Source organism: Triticum aestivum, chromosome 5B (genome assembly GCF_018294505.1).
Source record: "Triticum aestivum cultivar Chinese Spring chromosome 5B, IWGSC CS RefSeq v2.1, whole genome shotgun sequence".
In the NCBI taxonomy this organism is placed as follows: Eukaryota; Viridiplantae; Streptophyta; class Magnoliopsida; order Poales; family Poaceae; genus Triticum; species Triticum aestivum.
In genome coordinates this window covers 535233499-535259750 of record NC_057807.1, presented here as the reverse complement: position 1 = coordinate 535259750, position 26252 = coordinate 535233499, and the positions used below count along the sequence as shown (strand labels likewise).

Below are 26252 nucleotides of genomic sequence, written 5' to 3'. Positions count from 1 at the left end.
AAAGGTCTGGTCCACACAAGCCATGACCGCCGGCGAAGCGCCCCAGTTTATGTGGAAATGACCCTCTCCTTAAGTATATCCCATATATGCCTTGATTTCCACCTAAAACCGTTCATATATGCGAGAAATAATATAAACAAGGACATTTGCACAGTTTTGCATTTATTAATGATTTGCTGGCAAGTTGAAAGAATAAACACAAATAATATATGAGAATATGTAGTTTAAACTAGGGTAAACATGACTGTAAAAATCACTCATCAACTAGCATTTTTGCCGCATGTTCGAGGAGCAAGTGGTCAGCCCAAATTTCCGCGTGGGCACCATCCAATCTCAGAGCATCTCCAAAGAGGCGCTATATAAGCCGCGCGCTGGAAAAGATGCCTATATAGCGCACGAGACCAAAAACAGCGCTCTAGCAGAAGTTGTAAAATAGAGCACGCATAAAAATGGAGCTTTAAATTTAGCGCACGAGGGCTGCAAATTTGGGGCACCGGCTTGTGCGCGCAGACTGCTGCATGTGGGGCCGCCGGGTTGGGCGTCGTGTTTTTGTGCGTCTATTAAACCTCCTGTACGCAAAAACACTATTTCAGCGCTAGAAAGTTTTTATAAGAACAAGTATAATAGGTCCTAGTCAGCTGGCTATAAGGCGTTCCACATCAGCAAAATCTTATCTGAAGGAGAGAGAAAGCGGGAGAGAGAATAGAGCTGGCGCTTCATCTATCGCCGGGCGTTAACACAAGCTCCAATGCATTTGAGCGAGCATGCAGCTGGCAACCAGGGCAGAGCTGGCAACCAGCCAATCACTCTGCATTTCCTTGGATCTCTCTCCATGCAAACATTAAAGGCAATAGCTAACCTACGGCGCGCGTTTATTATATGCGTTAGCTATATGGCTGACCTGGCACTAGTATAGAGCCGGCAACAGGCTATTCTATTAGCTTTGCTCTAACGCGTCGCGCGGTAGCGCAGCGTCTGTTGGAGAAGCTCTCAATCAATGTGCATATCGAGAACATTTCTTTTTCAGTATGGTCACAATGGAGGGCAGTACCAGACCAAGGCGTTTGACCATCCTTCCAATCAAATCAGGGCCATTAGTAGTACTCGATAGGGCATTGGAGCCGGCTTTCGTACATGGCGCGGCGGCGGTTTCAGTTTCTGCTTCAAAACCTGCGTCCCTAATATTCGGAGCAGCCCCGGTGGTTATGGATACCGCCTTCAATGTCACCGACGATTCAGGCAGCTTCACACTAATAATCACTTCTAATGCTCTATGTAGCACATGCTGTTTTATACCAATGACTAATGACTGCCTTTATTTATATTTTGTCCTAACACTCTTTATTTGCTAACTAGCCCTGCAACTCATTCAGAAATGGAATTCAAATCAACTGAGGCACGTGGCTGCGGAACAAGGGATCCGGTTCTCGGGTTAATCACTGGGGGAGCGTGGCGGCTGGAGCTTTCTTCGGCGTCGACGGCGCCTGATGCGGGAGATTCATAGCCCTCCGCGGTTTGTGGATCAGAAGCCACATGTGGGTTCGGGGAGGTGCAGCTGCCAGTTAAAACCACGCGACTTCGTTCATGGCGGACAATGGCGACTTATATGCGTCATTTCCTTGTTGGAGGTCTCGTTGTTGCAGCTCTCGTCTACTCGCCCACACTGCTATGGGGAAACCCTAGATCTGGGTCTCCTGGTTCAAATGATGGCGGTGCACGGCACCGTTTTCCCTCCGAGGGGCATCGTTTTTGTGGAGCATGTGCTGGCTGGTTGGGGTGGAGCGGCGTGCTTTTTCGAGTCAAAGGCGGCGAGTATCGGACTCTTGGCAGCCTGGTGTAGGTGGGTCTCAGTGACGGGCTCTTGAGGATGAGCGAGACCAGAGCGGTGGCGCTATCTGCTGGCGTGGTGGCGTCGACGGCAAACCTGGCAAGTGGCAAGGTCATTTCATTGATCCCTGCACCGTATAGATGGGTTCGCGGAAGATGGTGGCGGCGACTTTTGAAGCGCGCACATGTGGTCTGCGCTAAGAGTGTGCTGGACTGGTACTCTGATTTTAGATGGTATGTGAAGGGGAGACGTCAAGGCATGCGGCCCTATTCATGACCATCGTCATCATCAAATTTGTAGGTGGAGTGACTTTTATCGCATAGAAGGTGAATTCGGAAGAATCGATGTTTTATCTTGTACAGCTTTGTTGAATAATATAATAATCTGGTCGTGTGCATCCTTAATGCAGAGGCCGGAGGTTCAACCTCCTTTCCGAGAAAAAGGCAGGCTGGTTTCAGAGCTAACAACTTATATTTTCGTTTTAAAAGTAAACCATTTTCATTGGATGAAGAGGAACATGACATGCTGTCTTCAATCATCCCTCTACTTTTCCTTTTTGGATTCAGTTGTCAGAGACAAGTTGTATTTAGTATGTACTCACTCCATCCCAAAATAAGTGTCTCAACTTTAGTTAGTTGGGAGTACTACAATACTAATAGCTATTGGTCTGATCTAAGTAAATTGTAAATTCAAATTTCTGCTGTTGAATTTTCTCTTCTTTGATCATATGGCAATGATCCACACCTGAGACTGGAACACAACAAAGCTCTTGTCTCTATCTGGGGGAAATAACAGAACTATGCAGACTACCTTTGCATTTTTTTACAATGATCATGTCTTACATATATTCAATCAGTCTTTGAAGACCAGCATGGTTGCAGAATACATGGGAAAATATTTAACAATGATTATGTCTTACATATTCAATCAGTCTTACAGAAAGAACGTTTTCAAGCCAGAATACACATCAAATACTTCCATAATACCAGTTTCAATCGAAGCTTATGCTAATACTTTAGGTGTTCTGGTGGATCCTTGCCAACGCGGCCCAACCAAAGGTAACCATGAATGGCCAGAGCACAAAGACCACTCTGAGCATGTACGACTTAAGTACTTGTACCGTTCCTAGGAATAGCCCTTTCCTAATACATAACGGCCGTGCAAGACTAATCATTTTTGAAATAGCATTCATATTTGCACTTAGCAATATGGCAGGAGTGATAACACAAACCGCAATGGCAGTATTATGAGCAACCGGAGCTAGCACCATATACACCCCAAGTGCAAAAGCTATAGACATAGATGTGACTGAACTCAACATGGAAAGCATGGATAAGACAAAGGTGTCTTTGCGGCTTATCATGTTAACCATGGGATTTGCCGCAAACGCAAAGCCAACAGTAGCTATTGAGGAGGAGATGAAAGCTAATGTGGTGGCCATCACGAACACGTCAAAAACATAATTTCCAGCAAGTGTTGGCACGCCTCCATTTGTATGATCATCGGCTCTATAACCTCCAGGAAGAGTAAATGTTGCACTGAATGCCACGGTTGCTATTAGAACTGAAGCAACGATAAGCGCTTGCGCTGCATCTTTCAGCCTCCCTGATTCTTTGTCCTCGTCTTCTGGCTTTTCATGCTGACTGTACGTTTCCTCAGTCTTGTCCCAGGGAAGGGCACTGTGGTACGCCCCAACTGATTGCAATGTGTAGTATATTTTATTCTCTAAGTTCTGAAGTAAAAATGGGTTGGAAACTTGATGTGAGTAACAAATGAAACAATGTGCCATGCATGAATGATTTCTTTTATTCAAAGGGGTGAACTTGAAGGTAAAACAGAGTGTATTACCTGTGTATAAGTCATTCTGTGTGGAATCTTACTTCTAGATACATCAAGAGGGGTTTTCCCGCGGTTATTTATTAGATTCAAATTCACCTCCAGATTCCCAAATAGAGCACAGAACATCCTGAAATTCTGAGTCTGACTAGCTAAGTGCAGTGCAGTATTTCCATCATTGTCTTGCATATTTATAATCCAAGCTAAAGATGGTGTTCGACATACATAGGAGACTATGCTCAGTCTTCTCTTCTTGACAGCAACATGAAGGAATGTTTTTCCTTTAGCGTCACGCAATCTGACGCTATCTGGATACTCTTTATGGAAAAACTGTATGACATCTTTGGCACTCATAGAGGCAGCCAAATGTATTGGAAAATATCCATCCTTGTCTGCTTGATATAGTGCTGCAGGGTTCGCTTTGAATACTGTATCGAGTGTCTTGTTGGATCCCCTGTTAATCCATACAAAACGACACCAAGGGGGTCTGTGGAGGAGCTCAAAACGCAGATACGAGTCAGTAGAAAGTAAGAGTGATGAAGCAAAGTGAAGCGGCGTACTCCTATCTTTGTCCACTTGTGTAGTAAGGCTTTTGTTCCACTGCACTAGAAGCTCTACCATCACTGTAAAGAATATGTATTCTATGTTAGTGAATCAAAAAAGGCAGCAATTTGCATACTCAGGAATTATCCTAATCACAATAGTTGCATAGAAACCGAGTGTCAGGTTAGTGAATCTCTTATATATGAGCCAATAAGAATTAATGCCTAAGCGCAGTCATGATTCTAGCTATCTACCCTCTCTGTCTCGAATTACTTGTTGCAGAAATGGATGTATCTAGACGTATTTTTGGTTCTAGATACATCTATTTCTATCCATTTTTGCGACAAGTAATTTGTGACAAAAGGAGTATATTATGTACTAAAAGTGTATAAGAAAAATAGAGAAACATGCTAGAAATTCTCACAAAAATACCAAAAAACTGGCCTACATTTGAATTTCAAGGGCCTATATTTGAATTTGACTCTCCTCTAGAGATAGAACAGGAATTTAAATTGTTGAACTTGCTTTTATAAAACAGATTGTAATACACGGTTACATGTCAAGCAAATCGACCTCCCTGGGTTTCAGAAGTGGGTTTCCGGAAGTTGAGCCCACTCCCTGAGATGTAAAGTTAGACTACCACGACCGCCTAGATTGGTCCTAACTCAGCTTAGTTCTTGAACGAAGAGGGTTTGATGATCGCTGGTGTTCCTGGATCATGGAAATGATTCAAAGCAGTAGTACCGTGATTAATATCAATGGGGAGGTAGGCCCCATTTTTTATGTCTTCTCGTGGATGAGGCAGGGGAATCCTATCCCCCACCTCCCCTCCTCTTTAACCTCGCGGTTGACGCCCTTGCGGCCATTCTGGATAAGGTTAGGATGGTCGAACACATTTCTGGTGTGCTTGATCATATTATCCCTGGTGGTGCTGTCATATATCTGCAATATGCGGATGATACCATGATTGGAGGGGTCGGATCTTGATATCATCAACATCAAGTTTCTTCTTTTGTGCTTCAAGGCCATGTCTGGTCTTAAGACCAACTTTGACAAGTGCGGGGTTGTGCTTTTTAGTGTACTCGAATGATAATCGGTAGCGGATTGCGGACAACTTGAAATACATGTTCCCACCTTCCCCATTACAAAGTTAGGGATGTCGTTGTTTGATTCGATGGTATCCCTGAATGAGTTCGACCCGCTTATGGTTCGGGTCCTGTCTAGGACAGAGCCATGGTGGGGTCGTTTTACGCCCAAAGGGAATAAGACCGTTCTTATTGGCTGCTCCCCATCAAGTCTTCCATGTATAAGATGGGGTTGTATATCCTTGTAGAAGGGGTTCATAGCTCCTTTGATAAACACATTTCCAGCTTCTTCTAGCAAGCGGAGGATGGCTAGCAAAAATACCATATGGTCAAATGGGCTAATTAATGTATGCATGCAAAGACCTGGAAGGGATAGGCATGCTTGCATCCCGTCGCATGAATGTGGCCCTTATGCTGAGATGCGTCTGGCGAATGCTTCGTGGAGATAAGGGTTTATGGCTGCAACTTATTTAAGCAAAGTATCTGCAAGGTCAACCCCTAGTTGCCTGTCAACATAGGGAGGGATCTTAATTCTGAAGGTCTGCAAACCGGATCAAGAATGAGATATGTCCTAGGCTCTCTATCTATGTTGGCAATAGAGAGAAGACCCTCTCCTGGCTTGATCCGTGGGTGGACGAACCTTCATTGTGTACGGAGTTCCCAGACCTGTTTGCTATCTCCTCGAATCTGATGGTGTTGGGTCCACAGCTGCCCACGATGTTCCAATGGACATTTGGGCTAGTGCAGACCATGTAGCAGGCCAACTTGAGGGTAGCCCTCCTGCCGGTGCTCCTAGACTATTCGGACACCGTATATGGGAGGTTGATCCCCTTAGGGTTGTTTGTTGAAGGCTCGGTATATCATGCCATGTGTCGACAGCTGACTCTTTCCTGGACCTTTCCGCTATGGGAAGCACCCTCGCCTCTGAAGATCCAAATCTTTGTTTGTAAATTACTGCGGGATCGCCTCCCAGCTGGAATGGGGGTGATCAAGCGGCACGGCCTTGGTGATGGGTTGTGCCCTCTTTGTGTGATCCCGAAGACGAGTACTCGCATCTTCTCGTGCCTGGCGGCGAGATTACTTTGGTGCTTTGTTTGTGAAGCTTTGCATTGGGTCCGACTGGGAGGCCCCGGACCTACTCAGGTTCATTCAAAACATGGCAAACCAGAGTTGGAGGGTGAGACACCTATTCTGGATTGTGTTCACGATGTTAGCTTGGACCTTGTGGACGACACACAACAAGATAGTTATTGAGCGGGTCTTTCTTAGGCAGGCCTTTGACTATATCATCAAATTCCTCGCACTCTCAGCACTTGTACCCTCTACCTAGACCGAGGGATCACGACTGGCTTGGCCTCATGATAAATGCTATGACTAGTGTCACACAACTATTGACGTTGCCGCAGGGCGCGCCTGAGCTACCGGCCACTTGGTAGTCTTTTTTCCTATTATTTAAGTTTTTTTGGACATGGTTGTGCTGATGCCCTAAAGGACTATATTATTACATTTGTTGCACTTGAAATTGTTGTATTATATACAAAGAGGGATGAAAGCCTGTTCCGAGATCACCCTTTCTTCAGATTGTTTTTCATGATTGGGGGAAAGAGATCAAATTCAAAGGCACCATCTGAGTTCAACAAACCAGAATGTGCACTCGGGCCCTCAAGAGGTAAAACAGAACAGGGATGTCTGAGTTGCTGCTGCAGGAAGCTACTGCAAACGATATGATTTTAATCTTGATGTTGCCCAGGAAGAGAGTAGCCTCACGGAGGCTGAAAGAAACTTAAGGTGCATGACCCAGACTACTCGGGACTGCAGCTGTGCACAGAGTTAAATGGTGTCAAAGTCCAGGCTCACCTGGATCAAAGTTGGCACACAAATACAAAGTTTTTCAACCTTTGAGCAAATGGATGGCAGAGGAAGAATCATATTCTTTCGATGAGGGCTCTGATTCCAAAGAAGAATAACTCCTGTAATCTGAGGGATTTTAGGCCTATCACCCTTATGCACATCAGCCTTATGCAGAGTAATGCTAAGGTCTTGTGCAAACTTATGGCTAACATATTTGCCCCTGAGCTGAATGATTGGGTTTCTCACAGAATGCAAAAAACAGATGTATGGGACCCTAATTAGCTTGGCCCCTGGGTCGTTGCACCAGCTGCCATGCTTCAGGGCTGATCTCGTCTCTTCTAGAATGTCATCAAGGATGTGCATTCGTAGCCACTATATTGAAGGATGGGATTGATCTGGGCTTGCATAGCCGGCTAACCTTAACTGCTTCCAATGAACTTGCTTCCTTGAGATTACTGTTGCAGGATGTCAGTCTGTCGGGTGCCCCCGACGCCAGGACCATACTTAATGGCGCCGCCTTCACCACCAAGGGTGCCTACGACGCGATGGCTTCTCAACTGGCCGACCCTACTCTTGCTCGTATCTGGGACTCGCGTGTTCCCAGCAGAGTGAGGGTGTTCGGCTGGCTTTTCTACCTCGACCGGCTCAACACACGGGCAAACTTGCTCCGAAAGTCCATCATCGACTCTGCCGCTTGCCCCCGATGCGCTGCTGCGTCCGAAGACGGGGCACACCTCTTCTTCCACTGTCCGGCAACTCGTGCCATTTGGGATGCCATTGGTCTACACCCTTGCTCTACCCCCTTTGCACATCTTTGGGTCTCCCATGGGCACCCGAGTCTCCCTGAGTTAGTATGGCCTCTCATTCTTGTTCTTATCATTTGGAAAATTTGGGACGGCCGTAATGCTAAAACTTTTAGGGATCTAGATGTCTCACCCCATGATGTTACTAGGGGCATCATCGCGGATCTTACATTGTGGTCCCATCGCCTTAAGAAGGTGGAGGACAAAGTTCACGCCGGCCTGTGGCGGGACTATTTTACCTCTCACCTTGTCTAAGTTTGTAACAGAATACGTTTGAAATATATGCAGGTGGGGAGTCCCCCCCCCCCCCCCCCCGGTTGACAGTTTTCAAAAAAAAGAAAAATTCATATGATATTTCTCAAGCTTGATATAGCCAAGGCCTTTTGATTCGGTAAAGGGATGTGTTTTGGACATTTTAGAGGAGTTTGGTTTGGGCAATGCTATTTCTATCATCTTACATTTGTCGTCCTCTAAGGATTTTCTTGATACTTCCTCCGTAAACTAATATAAGAGTGTTTAGATTACTATTTTAGTGATCTAAATGCTGTTATATTAGTTTACAGAGGGAGTACTTTACGGGAAAACCACTCATGTACCGGCGTTGCCTTTGGGAGTGGGACCTGCACCCCATTTGTTATTCATTTTTGATATGGAATCTCTTCATAAGCTCCTAGGCCTACTGACTATTGCATCATTTCCCCTCTGGCTCCCCAAGCTGCCAGACTGCGAACAAGTCTATATGTCAATGATGAGGTGGTCTTTGTCAATCCTTCCATGCATGAAATCTATGGAGTCAATGAAATCAGTGTATCTGTGACGCATCTGGCCTGAAAGTGAACCTTAGAAAGTGCACGGCCTACCACATCGTATGTGGTGGTTTGGATTGAGCATATCATACATGACTTTTGACAAGGATGTGGCACCCGAATGGGCTCACTAGGGCCAAAAGCCAGCCCAACAATAGTGGCTTGGGCCGAGCTAATGACTCAGGCCCACTGACCACACGCGGCGCCTCCATCATCTTGAGGGAGAAGGCAACCAAACTAGTTGACTCAAGAATTGTAACAACCAAGGAGCAACATGTTTTATTAGGAATTGATTGTGCATCACGATCATCTCATAAGCATCATTGTTATTTTATTTAATCTGAAATGAGGATAATATCAGTACTCAACTTTTCTGAAGGGCTAAAACCAGAAATTTTGCCAAATGTACAAAATGCTCTCTTAAAACCTAACCTTTTCCAATGGCCTCATATTTATTATGTGCGCCCTCCCAAATTTGTAGGGACTAATAAGGATTTATATGGTTTTTGGATTAAACCATAATGGCTAATTAAAATCTAAATTTCAGCAAGATTCATAGGTTTTTATCTATTTAAATGGAGGGATTTTACATGGTGGTGTCTCTTAAAAACTTATATTTATCCTTCTAATATTATTAGGAGAGTACTTATTCCATAATTTTTGGAACAATATATCACACACTTATAGTTTAACCGAATTATTAATTTAAATGGATTTATAGGATTTTCATATAGTACCGCTAAACTAAGCGAGCGCGCATAATTGTTTATCCCACACGCTGGTCCTAGGCGGGTCGCTCGGACCTCCTCACCGCTAATCAACGAAGGTAAAATCCTATAAAAGAAATAGTAATGCATTTAATTTCATTACCATCCCTGGACGGTTAACTTCCGTCCAGCATACTGCCGCTGCTAATTCTTTTGGCGGTAAAACAGGTAGAGGAAATGGTAACGCTTTACCACCTCAGATGAATTAGTGCTAGTTCAATTTGTAGCATGGTAAAGATATGGAAAACATGGTAACTAGCACTTCCCGGCAAGTATGCACACCTCTAGCCCCACTCACCAGTCCACCATAAAGTGAGCGTCATTAGAGAACAAGATGTAGTAATGGAAAGCCATGTACATGCATATGGCAACCAAATTTTAGTTGTGTTACTATATTTGTGAGGCATTTTACTGTCAGGAATTAGATGAACAACTAGTATTGGGCGTAGCGAAGTGTAGTGCATCCATGCGGTAATGAATTTAGTAAATTACTTTCTTAACCATAGAGTTTTACTATGAGGAATTAGGTGAATAACCAGTATAGTGCAGAACGGAGGACTGGTGCATGAAGCTAGTAATGAAATTAGTTCAATTACTATGTTTCTGAGAAAATTTACTATCAGGTATCAGGAAAATGTTGAATCTTTTTATAGGGCCTTTTCTTGTGTCAGCGAGACTTCATCTACAATTTAATCCAATTTAGATCTCCTTTAGACCCCAAATATTTTTTAAACAAAAGTTGTATTTTTGTTCACTTAATGGGTACCCTATGCAAAGGTCGCTCTCACCTACGCCACTTCTTGCAAAGTTTTCACTTTTTTCATAGATTCGTTTTATAAACATTTTATCTCTTGAACCGTGCGTCCAAATCGCAAACCGTTTTTGAATTTTTGAGTCGATATTTTCAAAACTAGATGCCATGTTAATAGATTTCAACGAACTTGTATTTTCACTAAATAAAAGAATAGGAAAAAAATCCGGAGCTGAAAGCACTTTTTTTCACCTTTTTTTCCTTTCCGAGAAGCAAAATTATGACACCACGAGAAGCGAATATGTGCATCTCGTGGAAGCAAAAATACGAGTTTTTGTCCTTTTCCGAGAGGCAGTTGTTCCCCTCGCGGAAACATATTTGTGCCTCCCCGAGAAGCAAATTTGTGCCTCCCATGGAAGCAAAAAAACACGTTTTTTTTTCGTTTCCTGAGAGGCACAACGGTGCCTCCCGCGGAATCAAATTCGTGCCTTCATGAGAAGTAAACTTGTGCCTTCTGTGGGAAAAAATTCGTGTTTTTTTGCACTTTTTTTAATTTTTTCTCCAAAACCTAGGAAAAACTGTATGAAACCGGATATGCCAAAAAAACTAGGGAAATCATCTAAAGCACGCAAACATGTACAGAAAAAAAATGTAACAAAATCCTGAGGGAGTACGAAGAATGTGACACGTGGAGGCGGCTGAGAGCCTGCGTAGTTGCGCACTCTCAGCCTACCAAAGTGACCGTTGCGGGCCTCCTGCAAAGGGGTACCACTTAATTAGTTGCTTCCATTTTTCTTTCGCAGAACTTAATTCCTTTCCCTATGTGCTATTAGGCCGGCCGATTGAGAACAATTCAACTAAACTTTACCAAATGGGCAGTTTAGCTGAACAACACATTAGGTTCTGGTCCACTGGCCCATGTAGTCCCTCTAAAAACGCCTGACCCAGCCTTCTTTCCCGATCAAAGTATCAAACCCTAGACTCTACCGCGCCAACACCATCAACAAGCGTCTCAACTGATGATGGGACCTCTAGCAAGCGCAAGAATATTCACAGACTGGTCATTTTTTTGTTTACTTTGTTAATCGCTTATTTGGTTACTAGTAATTTGTACTAGCTTTTGTTCATATGCACATATCCATGTAGTATATAAATGTTATTTGGCTGTCAACGTTAGCGATATCCTGAACATTGATTTTTTTTATGTGCTATTTTGACTAGATGTGCTATTTGGTTTTTCGATGCAACTTTTCTTTGTACTGTTATTTAATTGTCTCTCCAGTTATACAATCGAGCTTCTAAAATTGGGCAAATAACTCTTGCAACCAAGATGCAGTTGGACGTGGCATATGGCCCGGTAAACAATGTCGTCGAGTTCACTGTTTCTAGGCCCGTTTGTTCAATTGTCATCTCTGTTGCACATGTTATCTACAACCTTTTGGTTACTTGTGATGTCAGGGTGGCAGATCATTATGCCCCCGATGTTTTAGTTGTCAAGTTCAGCACACTTTGTCAACTAGCTACCTCGCCTAAATCTGAGACAAGGCCATATCACCAAGGGGCCAACAATTTTGATGGCAACTCGGGTCTCAGAGTTGAGGCCCAAGGATGATGAACTCTACAAATCCCTGATGAATTATATCATGCCTACTCCTGAAGATGCACATTATGAAGAGCATGATTCTGGTGTTGGAGATGCTAGATGTCCATATGTAGGAGGTTATGGTGCTTTAGTGGAGGCTAGCTAGTTGTGATATGTGTTGTATGAAACATATTTCACCAGTTGTGATATGTGTTGTATGAAACATGTTTCACCAGTTGTGATGTTGAACTGTGTGTAAAACTATTGTAGCAAACATTAATGCTTGTTTCTTATGAATTTGAGTGTTTCATTTGAATTTCAATTGTGATTCAGATGATTTGAATTCCACTTCTGATTCAGTTGCAGGGCTAGTTAGCAAATAGATGAGTATTAGGAAAAATATAACTAAAGGCAGTTATTCGTACAAAACCGCATGTGCTACGTAAAGCATTGGGAGTGGTTATTAGTGTGAAGCCGCCTGCATTGTGCGTGACATTGAAGGCGGTATCCATAACCACCGGGGCTGCTCTGAGTATAAGCTAACCAGGCCCTAATGCAGTAAATGAAACCGCCGCCGCACCATATACGAAAACTGGCTCCAATGCCCTATTTTGACCTAGTGGCCATGATTTGATTGCAAGGATGGTCAAATGCTCTGGTCTAGTACTGCCCTCCCATGTGATCATACTCAAAAGGAAAATTTCTCAACATGCAGATTGATTGAGATTGGATGGTGCCCACGACAAATTTTTGGCTGACCACTAGCTCCTCGGACATATGCCAAAAATGCTTCTTGATGAGTGATTTTTACAATCATGTTTACTCTAGTTTAAAATACATATTCTCTTATATTATTTGCGTTTATCCTTTCAACTTGCCTGCAGATCACTAATAAGTGCAAAGTTGTGCAAATCACCTTGTTTATATTATGTCTTGCATATATGAACATTTTTCGGTGAAAATCAAAGTATATATTGGATATACTTAAGGAGAGGATCATTTCCACATAAAATGAGGCGCTTGCCGACGTCGTAGCTCGTGTGGACCAGACCTCTGTAGAGAACGACCTACCATCTGAAGATCAAGATCTTTGGGTAGCAGCTTCTGCGCGATCGCCTCCCATCAGGGACATATGTGACCAAGCGCCATGCACCTGGCAATGGATTATGCCCTCTTTGTGTTGGAAATATGCCCTAGAGGCAATAATAAAAGTATTATTATATTTCATTGTTCATGATAATTGTCTTTTGTTCATGCTATAACTGTATTATCCGGAAATCGTAATACACATGTGAACACATAGACCACAATATGTCCCTAGTGAGCCTCTAGTTGACTAGCTCGTTGTGATCAACAGATAGTCATGGTTTCCTGACTATGGACATTGGATGTCGTTGATAACGGGATCATATCATTAGGAGAATGATGTGATGGACAAGACCCAATCCTAAGCATAGCATAAAAGATCGTGTAGTTCGTTTGCTAGAGCTTTGCCAATGTCAAGTATCTCTTCCTTCGACCATCAGATCGTGTAACTCCTGGATACCGTAGGAGTGCTTTGGGTGTATCAAACGTCACAACGTAACTGGGTGACTATAAAGGTGCACTACAGGTATCTCCGAAAGTATCTATTGGGTTGACACGGATCGAGACTGGGATTTGTCACTCCGTATGACGGAGAGGTATCTCTGGGCCCACTCGGTAATGCATCATCATAATGAGCTCAAGGTGACCAAGGTGTTGGCCACGGGATCATGCATTACGGTACGAGTAAAGTGACTTGCCGGTAACGAGACTGAACAAGGTATTGGGATACCGACGATCGAGTCTCGGGCAAGTAACGTACCGATTGACAAAGGGAATTGTATACAGGGTTTTTGATCGAATCCTCGACATCGTGGTTCAACCGATGAAATCATCGAGGAGCATGTGGGAGCCAACATGGGTATCCAGACCCCGCTGTTGGTTATTGCCCGAGATTCATCTCGGTCATGTCTGCGTGTCTCCCGAACCCGTAGGGTCTACACACTTAAGGTTCGGTGACGCTAGGGTTATTAGGAAGACTAGTATGTGACTACTGAATGTTGTTCGGATCCCGGATAAGATCCCGGACGTCACGAGGAGTTCCGGAAGGGTCCGAAGGTAAAGATTTATATATGGGAAGTTGTTAAAAGGACACCGGAAAGTTTCGGGGGCGTACCGGTATTGTACCGGGGCCACCGGAAGGGTTCCGGAGGTCCACCGGGAGGGGCCACCCCTCCCGGGGGCCACTTGGGCTGCGTGGGAGTTGGCCAGCCACTGGTGGGCTGGGCGCACCCCCTCCCTTGGGCCCTTGCGCCTAGGGTTGAGGGGGGAACCCTAGAGGGGGCGCCCCCCCCCCCTTGCTTGGGGGGCAAGTTCCCCCTCCCCTTGGCCGCCGCCCCCCCCCCCTCTAGATGGGATCTAGAGGGGTTGGCCCCCTTCTCCCTTCCCCCTATAAATAGAGGGGTGAGGGGAGGGCAGCCGCACCACAAGCCAAGGCGCAGCCCTCCCCTCCCCAACACCTCTCCTCCTCCGTTGTGTGCTCGGCGAAGCCCTGTCAGAGTACTGCTTCTCCACCATCACCACGCCGTCGTGCTGCCGGTGGAGCTGTCTTCCTCAACCTCTCCTTCCTCCTTGCTGGATCAAGACGGAGGAGACGTCACCCGTACCGTACGTGTGTTGAACGCGGAGGTGTTGTCCGTTCAGCACTTGGTCATCGGTGATTCGAATGACGTCGAGTACGACTCCATCATCACCTTGCAAGCTTCCGCATGCGGTCTACAAGTGGTATGTAGATGCAAACTCTCTCCCATGACTCGTTGCTTAGATGAACTCATAGATGGATCTTGGTGAAACCGTAGGAAAAATTTTAATTTTCTGCAACGTTCCCCAACAGTGGCATCATGAGCTAGGTCTATGCGTAGTTCTCTAATGCACGAGTAGAACACAATTTGTTGTGGGCGTGGATCTTGTCAACTTACTTGCCTCTACTAGTCTTTTCTTGCTTCAACGGTATTGTGGGATGAAGCGGCCCGGACCAACCTTACACGTACGCTTACGTGAGACCGGTTCCACCGATTGACATGCACTAGTTGCATAAGGTGGCTGGCGGGTGTCTGTCTCTCCCACCTTAGTTGGAGCGTATTCGATGAACAGGGCCCTTATGAAGGGTAAATAGAAGTTGAAAAAATCACGTTGTGGTTATTCGTAGGTAAGAAAACGTTCTTGCTAGAACCCAATTGCAGCCACGTAAAAGATGCAACAACAATTAGAGGACGTCTAACTTGTTTTTGCAGCGATTGATCATGTGATGTGATATGGCCAGAAGTTGTGATGAATGACGAATTGTGATGTATGAGATCATGTTCTTGTAATAGGATTCACGACTTGCATGTCGATGAGTATGACAACCGGCAGGAGCCATAGGAGTTGTCTTTATTTTTTGTATGACCTGCGTGTCATTGAAGAACGCCATGTAAACTACTTTACTTTATTGCTAAACGCGTTAGCCTTAGATGTAGAAGTAGTCGTTGGCGTGACAACTTCATGAAGACACGATGATGGAGATCATGATGATGGAGATCATGGTGTCAAGCCGGTGACAAGATGATCATGGAGCCCCGAAGATGGAGATCAATGGAGCTATATGATATTGGCCATATCATGTCACAACTATATAATTGCATGTGATGTTTATTATGTTTATGCATCTTGTTTACTTAGGACGACGGTAGTAAATAAGATGATCCCTTACAAAAATTTCAAGAAGTGTTCTCCCCTAACTGTGCACCGTTGCTACAGTTCGTCGCTTCTAAGCACCACGTGATGATCGGGTGTGATGGATTCTTACGTTCACATACAACGGGTGTAAGACAGTTTTACACAGCGAAAACACTTAGGGTTAACTTGACGAGCCTAGCATGTACAGACATGGCCTCGGAACACGGAGACCGAAAGGTCGAACACGAGTCGTATGGAAGATACGATCAACATGAAGATGTTCACCGACGATGACTAGTCCGTCTCACGTGATGATCGGACACGGGCTAGTCGACTCGGATCATATAACACTTAGATGACCAGAGGGATGTCTAATCTGAGTGGGAGTTCATAATTTGATTAGAACTTTATTATCATGAACTTAGTCTAAAACCTTTGCAAATATGTCTTGTAGATCAAATGGCCAACGCTAATGTCAACATGAACTTCAACGCGTTCCTAGAGAAAACCAAGCTGAAAGATGACGGCAGCAACTATACGGACTGGGTCCGGAACCTGAGGATCATCCTCATAGCTGCCAGGAAGCAATATGTCCTAGATGGACCGCTAGGTGACGCTCCCGTCCCAGAGAACCAAGACATTATGAATGCTTGGCAAGCTCGTGCTGATGATTACTCCCTCGTTCAGTGCGGCATGCTTTACAGCTTAGAACCGGGGCTCCAAAAGCGTTTTGAGCATCACGGAGCATATGAGATGTTCGAAGAGCTGAAACTAGTTTTTCAAGCTCATGCCCGGGTCGAGAGATATGATGTCTCCGACAAGTTCTACAGTTGTAAGATGGAGGAAAACAGTTCTGTCAGTGAGCACATCCTGAAGATGTCAGGGTTGCACAACCGTATGACCCAGCTGAACATTAACCTCCCAGATGAGGCGGTCATTGACAGAATCCTCCAGTCGCTCCCACCTAGCTACAAGAGCTTTGTGATGAACTACAACATGCAGGGGATGGTGAAAACCATTCCTGAAGTGTTCACAATGCTGAAGTCAGCAGAGGCTGAAATCAAGAAAGAACATCAAGTGTTGATGGTCAATAAGACCACTAAGTTCAAGAAGGGCAAGGGTAAGAAGAACTTCAAGAAGGACGGCAAAGATGTTGCCGTGCCCGGTAAGCCAGTTGCCGGGAAGAAGTCAAAGAATGGACCCAAGCCTGAGACTGAGTGCTTTTATTGCAAAGGGAAGGGTCACTGGAAGCGGAACTGCCCCAAATACTTAGCGGATAAGAAGGCCGGCAACACCAAAGGTATATGTGATATACATGTAATTGATGTGTACCTTACCAGTACTCGTAGTAACTCCTGGGTATTTGATACCGGCGCCGTTGCTCATATTTGTAACTCACAGCAGGAGCTGCGGAATAAACGGAGACTGGCGAAGGACGAGGTGATGATGCGCGTCGGGAATGGTTCCAGAGTCGATGTGATCGCCGTCGGCACGCTGCCTCTACATTTACCCACGGGATTAGTTTTGAACCTTAATAATTGCTATTTAGTGCCATGTTTGAGCATGAACATTGTATCTGGATCTCGTTTAATACGAGATGGCTACTCATTTAAGTCTGAGAATAATGGTTGTTCGATTTATATGAGAGATATGTTTTATGGTCATGCTCCGATGGTCAATGGTTTATTCTTAATGAATCTCGAGCGTAATATTACACATGTTCATGGTGTGGATGCCAAAAGATGTAAAGTTGATAATGATAGTCCCACATACTTGTGGCACTGCCGCCTTGGTCACATTGGTGTCAAGCGCATGAAGAAGCTCCATGCTGATGGACTTTTAGAGTCTCTTGATTATGAATCGTTTGACACATGCGAACCTTGCCTCTTAGGCAAAATGACCAAGACTCCATTCTCCGGAACAATGGAGCGAGCAACCAACTTGTTGGAAATCATACATACCGATGTGTGCGGTCCAATGAGCGTTGAGGCTCGCGGAGGATATCGTTATGTTCTCACCCTCACTGATGACTTGAGTAGATATGGGTATGTCTACTTAATGAAACACAAGTCTGAGACCTTTGAAAAATTCAAGGAGTTTCAGAATGAGGTGGAGAATCAACGTGACCGAAAGATAAAGTTCCTACGATCAGATTGTGGAGGAGAATACTTAAGTCACGAATTTGGTACACACTTAAGAAAATGTGGAATCGTTTCACAACTCACGCCGCCTGGAACACCTCAGCGAAATGGTGTATCCGAACGTCGTAATCGCACTCTATTGGATATGGTGCGGTCTATGATGTCTCTTACCAATTTACCGCTATCATTTTGGGGATACGCTCTAGAGACAGCTACATTCACTTTAAATAGGGCACCGTCTAAATCCGTTGAGACGACACCGTATGAATTATGGTTTGGGAAGAAACCTAAGCTGTCGTTTCTAAAAGTTTGGGGATGCGATGCTTATGTCAAGAAACTTCAACCTGAAAAGTTCGAACCCAAGTCGGAAAAATGCGTATTCATAGGATACCCTAAGGAAACTGTCGGGTATACCTTCTACTTAAGATCCGAAGGTAAGATCTTTGTTGCCAAGAACGGATGCTTTCTGGAAAAAGGGTTTCTCTCGAAAGAAGTAAGTGGGAGGAAAGTATAACTCGATGAAGTACTACCTCTCAAACGGGAAAGTGGTGCAACACAGGAAAATGTTCCTGTGATGCCCACACCAACTGAAGAGGAAAACAATGATGATGATCAAGGTACTTCGGATCAAGTTGCTACTGAACTTCGTAGGTCCACAAGGACACGTTCCGCACCAGAGTGGTACGGTAACCCTGTCCTAGAAATCATGTTGTTAGACAACGGTGAACCTTCGAACTATGAAGAAGCGATGGCGGGCCCAGATTCCAACAAATGGCTTGAAGCCATGAAATCCGAGATAGAATCCATGTATGAAAACAAAGTATGGACTTTGACAGACTTGCCCGATGATCGGCGAGCGATAGAAAACAAATGGATTTTTAAGAAGAAGACGGACGCGGATGGTAATGTTACCATTTATAAGGCTCGACTTGTCGCTAAGGGTTATCGACAAGTTCAAGGGATTGACTACGACGAGACATTCTCTCCCGTAGCGAAGCTGAAGTCCGTCCGAATCATGTTAGCAATTGCCGCATACTATGATTATGAGATATGGCAGATGGACGTCAAAACGGCATTCCTTAACGGACATCTTAAGGAAGAGCTGTATATGATGCAGCCGGAAGGTTTTGTCGATCCTAAGAACGCTAACAAAGTATGCAAGCTCCAGCGATCCATTTATGGGCTGGTGCAAGCATCTCGGAGTTGGAACATTCGCTTTGATGAGATGATCAAAGCGTTTGGGTTTATGCAGACTTATGGAGAAGCCTGCGTTTACAAAAAAGTGAGTGGGAGCTCTGTAGCATTTCTGCTATTATATGTAGATGACATACTCTTGATGGGAAATGATACAAAACTTCTGGACAGCATTAAGTCCTACTTGAATAAGTGTTTTTCAATGAAGGACCTTGGAGAAGCTACTTATATATTAGGCATCAAGATCTATAAAGATAGATCGAGACGCCTCATAGGTCTTTCACAAAGCACATAACTTGATAAGATTTTGAAGAGGTTCAAAATGGATGAGGCCAAGAAAGGGTTCTTGCCTATGTTACAAGGTGTGAGATTGAGCTCAGCTCAGTCACCGACCACGGCAAAAGATAAAGAAGAGATGAGTGTCATCCCCTATGCTTCAGCCATAGGATCTATTATGTATGCCATGCTGTGTACCAGACCCGATGTAAACCTTGCCGTAAGTTTGGTAGAAAGATACCAAAGTAATCCCGGCAAGGAACACTGGACAGCGGTCAAGAATATCCTGAAGTACCTGAAAAGGACAAAGGACATGTTTCTCGTTTATGGAGGAGACGAAGAGCTCGTCGTAAAGGGTTACGTCGACGCTAGCTTCGACTCAGATCTGGATGACTCTAAGTCACAAACCGGATACGTGTATATGTTGAATGATGAAGCAGTAAGCTGGTGCAGCTGCAAGCAGAGCGTCGTGGCGGGATCTACGTGTGAAGCGGAGTACATGGCAGCCTCGGAGGCAGCGCATGAAGCGATTTGGGTGAAGGAGTTCATCACCGACCTAGGAGTCATACCCAATGCGTCGGGGCCGATCAAACTCTTCTGTGACAACACTGGAGCTATTGTCCTTGCCAAGGAGCCCAGGTTTCACAAGAAGACCAGGCACATCAAGCGTCGTTTCAACTCCATCCGTGAAAATGTTCAAGATGGAGACATAGAGATTTGCAAAGTGCACACGGATCTGAATGTCGCAGATCCGTTGACTAAACCTCTCTCGCGGGCAAAACATGATCAACACCAGAACTCTATGGGTGTTTGATTCATCACAATGTAACTAGATTGGGGACTCTAGTGCAAGTGGGAGACTGTTGGAAATATGCCCTAGAGGCAATAATAAAAGTATTATTATATTTCATTGTTCATGATAATTGTCTTTTGTTCATGCTATAACTGTATTATTCGGAAATCGTAATACACGTGTGAACACATAGACCACAATATGTCCCTAGTGAGCCTCTAGTTGACTAGCTCGTTGTGATCAACAGATAGTCATGGTTTCCTGACTATGGACATTGGATGTCGTTCATAACGGGATCACATCATTAGGAGAATGATGTGATGGACAAGACCCAATCCTAAGCATAGCATAAAAGATCGTGTAGTTCGTTTGCTAGAGCTTTGCCAATGTCAAGTATCTCTTCCTTCGACCATCAGATCGTGTAACTCCTGGATACCGTAGGAGTGCTTTGGGTGTATCAAACGTCACAACGTAACTGGGTGACTATAAAGGTGCACTACAGGTATCTCCGAAAGTATCTATTGGGTTGACACGGATCGAGACTGGGATTTGTCACTCCGTATGACGGAGAGGTATCTCTGGGCCCACTCGGTAATGCATCATCATAATGAGCTCAAGGTGACCAAGGTGTTGGCCACGGGATCATGCATTACGGTACGAGTAAAGTGACTTGCCGGTAACGAGACTGAACAAGGTATTGGGATACCGACGATCGAGTCTCGGGCAAGTAACGTACCGATTGACAAAGGGAATTGTATACAGGGTTTTTGATCGAATCCTCGACATCGTGGTTCAACCGATGAAATCATCGAGGAGCATGTGGGAGCCAACATGGGTATCCAGACCCCGCTGTTGGTTATTGCCCGAGATTCATCTCGGTCATGTCTGCGTGTCTCCCGAACCCGTAGGGTCTACACACTTAAGGTTCGGTGACGCTAGGGTTATTAGGAAGACTAGTATGTGACTACCGAATGTTGTTCGGAGTCCCGGATAAGATCCCGAACGTCACGAGGAGTTCCGGAAGGGTCCGGAGGTAAAGATTTATATATGGGAAGTTGTTAAAAGGACACCGGAAAGTTTCGGGGGCGTACCGGTATTGTACCGGGGCCACCGGAAGGGTTCCGGAGGTCCACCGGGAGGGGCCACCCCTCCCGGGGGGCCACTTGGGCTGCGTAGGAGTTGGCCAGCCCCTGGTGGGCTGGGCGCACCCCCTCCCTTGGGCCCTTGCGCCTAGGGTTGAGGGGGGAACCCTAGAGGGGGCGCCCCCCTTGCTTGGGGGGCAAGTTCCCCCTCCCCTTGGCCGCCGCCCCCCCCCCTCTAGATGGGATCTAGAGGGCCGGCCCCCTTCTCCCTTCCCCCTATAAATAGAGGGGTGAGGGGAGGGCAGCCGCACCACAAGCCAAGGCGCAGCCCTCCCCTCCCCAACACCTCTCCTCCTCCGTTGTGTGCTCGGCGAAGCCCTGTCGGAGTACTGCTTCTCCACCATCACCACGCCGTCGTGTTGCCGGTGGAGCTGTCTTCCTCAACCTCTCCTTCCTCCTTGCTGGATCAAGACGGAGGAGACGTCACCCATACCGTACGTGTGTTGAACGCGGAGGTGCTGTCCGTTCAGCACTTGGTCATCGGTGATTCGAATCACGTCGAGTACGACTCCATCATCACCTTGCAAGCTTCCGCAAGCGATCTACAAGTGGTATGTAGATGCAAACTCTCTCCCATGACTCGTTGCTTAGATGAACTCATAGATGGATCTTGGTGAAACCGTAGGAAATTTTTTAATTTTCTGCAACATTCCCCAACACTTTGTGGTGGTTCACAGACAGGGACCCACATCTTGTTTGGCTGTCCCGTTGCTCATTTTGTTTGGTGCCTTGTTCGTGAGGCTTTGGGGCCTGAGTGGGAGGCCCTGGACCTGGCTAAATTATTCAATAAAGCCTTACAAGATAAAAGCATCGATCTTTCTGAATCCACCTTCTAGGCGAAAAATGTCGCACTGCCACAACCTTGATGATGCTGGTGCTCATGATCAGGGACGCTTGCACTGACCTTGCCCCTACACAGATCATTTACAACTAGAGCACCGGTCCAACAAACACTTAGAACACACCGCATGTGCACGCTCTAGAAGTCGCCGCCGCCATCTTTAGCTAACCCATCTTTGGTGCATGTATCAATGAAAAGACCTAGCTAGGCCCGTCAACGCCACCACCACGCCAGACCGTGCCACGCCTCACTCCATCTTCAAGAGTCTGCCTTCGACACTCGGCTACACCATGCCGCCGAGACTCGCCGTCTTCAACTCGTAAGACCACGAGACCATGCCGCTCCACCTCAAGACCCCTCCAGCCAGCACATGCTTCAAAAAAAGATGCCCAGGAGGGTAAACGGCGTCACGCATCGTCGTGCTCTAATCCGGGAGAACCGGATCTAGGGCTTCCCCAAAGCATCCTGGGCAGGAAGATGACAATTGCAGCAACGATGCCTCCAACAAGGAAACCACGCAAATACGCTACCATCATCCACCATGACCAAAGTCTGCACGGTTTTCACCGGCGGCCACACCTCCCCGAACCCACAACTGACTTCCGATCTACAAACCCCGAAGGGTTGCAGATCTCCCGCAGCAAGCGTCGTAGACGCCGGAGAGAGCTCTGGCCGCAACGCGCCCCCAGCAACGAACCCGAGTGTGGGATCCCTTGATCTACCGCCCCCAGACACCACCAGATGAAGCCGCCTTCTGACCTGTCACCCTGACGGAGGGGATGCCGCCGCCACCGTGTCCGGAGCCGCCGCTCTGAGGCCTTCGCACCATAGATCCGTCCGACCCTAGAGTCTGTCATCCCCACGTTGTCGTTGGAGCGACGCCCTGCCGCTGAAGGAAGATCTCGCACCGCCTTGCACATCCCCTCCAAGTAGCTGGGCCACAGTCGCAGGACACGAGATCCCTGCCATCCCCTTCACCGACGGCGCATGGGCTTTCCAGGCGGCCACCTCTTGGGACGACAAGGGGAGAGGGGAGGGTGGAGGGGGTGGTGGCGGCAGGGAGTAGGGTTAGCGCCCCGGCTCACCCTGGACTGGAGCAGTGACGACAGGGTCACACACGAGGCACCTTAACATCGTAAGGTAAAAGATAGTGACATGGTAATTGCTTTATCCATAAAGCAAGACGAAAGCCTGGTTCAGAGGGAACAATGGGATGAACTCCAGCTTCACTCACGGCCAACGAGGTTCCCTGGCCCTGGCCAGCTCCGCCACCATCCCCATGGGCATCTTCTCGCGCCAGTTGAGCCACGACCGCACACCGCTTTGACCAGCCTTATCTTATCGTGTGAGTTGCTTTTCTCCACTCATTTTTCTACTCCAACACAGTTGCATCCATTCCCCATCTCTCTTCCGCCATCGTCCGTGCGCAGCCGGCGATGAGCACCGCCGCTCTTTCTCCTCTGCAACCAACAAGCTCTCGCGAGCTCCCATGGATGGCCTCTCGCGAGGATCTTCCTCCCCTCTCTACTCTTGCCCCACATGCGCTGGCTGCCGCGCGGCTACACCACCGCCATCCGCGAACGGCGGCGACCCGACGCGGCGAGGCGTTTCAGCTTTTTGGCGGCAAACCACTGACGGCGGCGCGACAGAGATGCCACGGCGTGAGTTTGCTGCAAGCCACTGGCCAGCACTTTTGCTGGAACAGGCGTCGATGTTTGCTCCAATTAGCAAGGCTACATGCACTTTCGCTGGACCCAAAACACACCCTCGCCGGCAATTTTTTTTTTTTTGCTGGAACCAGTAAAGTTTTTTACTGGAACCGGCTAGTTCATTTGCTACATCCGATTTGTTTGGGTTTGCTGCTATGTCTTTATTGCTGTAACCATGGTAAATTCTGGATGGAACCGGTAAATCTTTTTGCTTCAACCGACCATTGAGTTCTTTGTTTTCTAAGATTTTTCGCTGGGAACACGACGGCGACATTCTTTTTTTGCTGGAACCAGCGCACCTTTTTACTGGAACCAGCTAGTTCATTTGCTACATCAAACATTTGTTGGAGTTTGTTGTTGTGTCTTTTTTAGCTGGAACCTTTGTTAATTCTAGCTGGAACCAGACACTTTTTTTGCTTCAACTGACCATCAAGATTTTTTGCTTTCTCAGATTTTTTCGCTGAGAACATGATGGTGCTAGTTGACGAGGGCGGCAAGCCGGAGCCGGCGACGTGAGATCTGCTGCAACCATGGCGCCCGCGAGCTAGAACCGGCAGGCCTCAGAGCTACATCCATAGTGACCACGCCCTACGATCCACTGGCAGCCGTGTTGCAATCCCGGCGGTGGGGAACGGTCCTCGCCGGTGCTCGTCACTCACGGCCTGGACGATGGGTAGACGTTACTTGCGGCGAGCGCGGGGGTGGGAGGGGTGACGGCCGGCGACGGCTAGCCGACGTGGAGCTGCAAGCAGGAGGCGATGGGGGTCTACAGGAAGACGGGATAAGGAGGAAGCTGCTGCGGATCAAATCAAACGGCTGTGCGCTACTGTATCGGACGGCAGGGTGACGACTGGCCGAAACTTTTGGGCCGGTGCGCCGGCGCCTATTACTGGCCCTAAACTTGCACAGTTTTTTGAAGAGTTATAAGAGTGCAATATGTCTTGTTTTAGAGTTGAGAGACCGAAAATACAATTTTCTCTAAATTAAATGGGGTGTACGTAAAATCTAATCCCACTATTTTTCTATTCTAAACCATGGCAATTTATTGATCCAACGGACAACATAAGTTAGTAAATATTATGGGCAGGCAAATTCCAAAAAAAATATATAAATGCATTTAGTGGGTACCTGTGTCTCGAAGAATAGCAAGATGCAAGGCATTTCGTCCATGTGCTCCGGAATATGAGAGATTGCCACCACTCATATCATATAGGGTCAGTGCAATTGTACTCTTCTCCAGCATGATGGCTAGGTACAAGGGTGAAATGCCAACTGCAGGATAATTAGCCAATTCAGGATCAGCACCAATCAGCAGCTTAACTATATTTTTCTCTTCTGCTGGTGCGCCGTCAGCATCATCTTTGTTCTTTTCTTCTCCGGCGGGATCAGCGGCATTAACAAATGCGCGTCTGTGCTTCTGATCCAGAATTCTACCGTCTTCAACCCGAACAGCCTCGTGCAGGGCTGTCTCGTGAAGCTCATTTTCCATCCTCAAGAGCCTGAGCTTCGTGTCGGGACCCTCACTTTCAGCTAGATCAATGAGATGAGAAACCATTTCGGATCTCCCAGCTCGAGCAGCATAATGCAAGGGTGTGTCACCCTTGTGATTCTTCGCAAACAGGAGGCCCCTGTCCCGATCATAGATGATGCCGGCATACTTCAAGAAATCCTGCCCATCTCCATTGCTGGCCACGGCATGTAGTGCCGTATCCCCATCAGGAGTGACGCCCTTGAGGAGTGCTCCATCTGCAAGCGAAGCAGCAGGCTGGTGGTCGCCGCCCTCTTCCACATCACGAGCAGCAACTCTTCCGTGGGCCCTGCCAACTCCCGCTAGAAATTCAAGAAATTCTTGAGTAGGAATCATCATTGGTGGCTTTTTTGCGTCTTCGCTATCGAGAAGATTATTCAGCGCCTCCCATGAGCCCATACGCGCCGACATTAGCAGCAGGGGATTGATGTTACCAGCAAGGAGTCGGTCCTCCTCGGAAGGCTTCTTGCTCCTCGCCGTCACGACGACCATCGCCACAGCATCCTCCTTGTTGAGGACATCCTTCAACTTCTTGACATCGCCAGGGTCCGTGGCCACCATCAGCTTGGCGTCCATGGGGTCTGAGAGTTGGATGGAGTGTATGAGGTTGGTTCTGCTCCCAACTCCTATCTGGTGCACTCTTAATAGTACTGAACTACAGGTGCGAAGTCTTGTCTCTTCTCTGTTTAACGAAGTTGTGTTTTCAATAAAGTACTCTCTCCGTCTCACAAGTACTCTTGTATTGTACTACTATCAATCCTCGAGATGTACAGGGCAACATGGACATCGTCTATAAACCAACACTTGCTCTAAACCTGCTCTCCTTGTATTAGTCTATCTTCATGATGACCTCGAGACATACAAGGGGACATGAATATTAGGTCTCTAAACCTACTCTTCTAATCTATCCTCACAATGTCATCGAGATGTGCAAGGCCACATGACACTTCTATCCTCCAAATTGTCAAGGGCGATCGGGGTAGACACTTATTTTGAGACCAAGAGAGTATATAACTTCTTTAAACAGAAGGGATG

General features: G+C 46.5%; 1 protein-coding gene across 1 annotated transcript; it reads right to left on the bottom strand.

Moving 5' to 3' along the window:
• Positions 1-2651: 2651 nt before the first annotated feature.
• On the bottom strand, positions 2652-25844 carry LOC123116799 (protein ACCELERATED CELL DEATH 6-like). Its single transcript, XM_044537704.1, has 3 exons — positions 24818-25844; positions 3677-4287; positions 2652-3560 (listed from the first exon to the last, which is right to left on the bottom strand). Exons 1-3 carry the CDS (start codon positions 25791-25793, stop codon positions 2844-2846), a joined length of 2304 nt encoding a protein of 767 aa, XP_044393639.1. The 5' UTR covers positions 25794-25844; the 3' UTR covers positions 2652-2843.
• Between the last annotated feature and the right edge of the window lie 408 nt (positions 25845-26252).

Bases quoted from the DNA above. Each gene is read 5' to 3' on its own strand.
- LOC123116799 (XM_044537704.1), bottom strand. From the start codon at position 25,793: ATGGACGCCAAGCTGATGGTGGCCACGGACCCTGGCGATGTCAAGAAG. The intron at 4,288-24,817 runs GTACCCACTAAA...TATTCTTTACAG, and splicing joins TGCTATTCTTCGAGACACAG to TGATGGTAGAGCTTCTAGTG. The intron at 3,561-3,676 runs GTAATACACTCT...TTTTTACTTCAG, and splicing joins ACAGAATGACTTATACACAG to AACTTAGAGAATAAAATATA.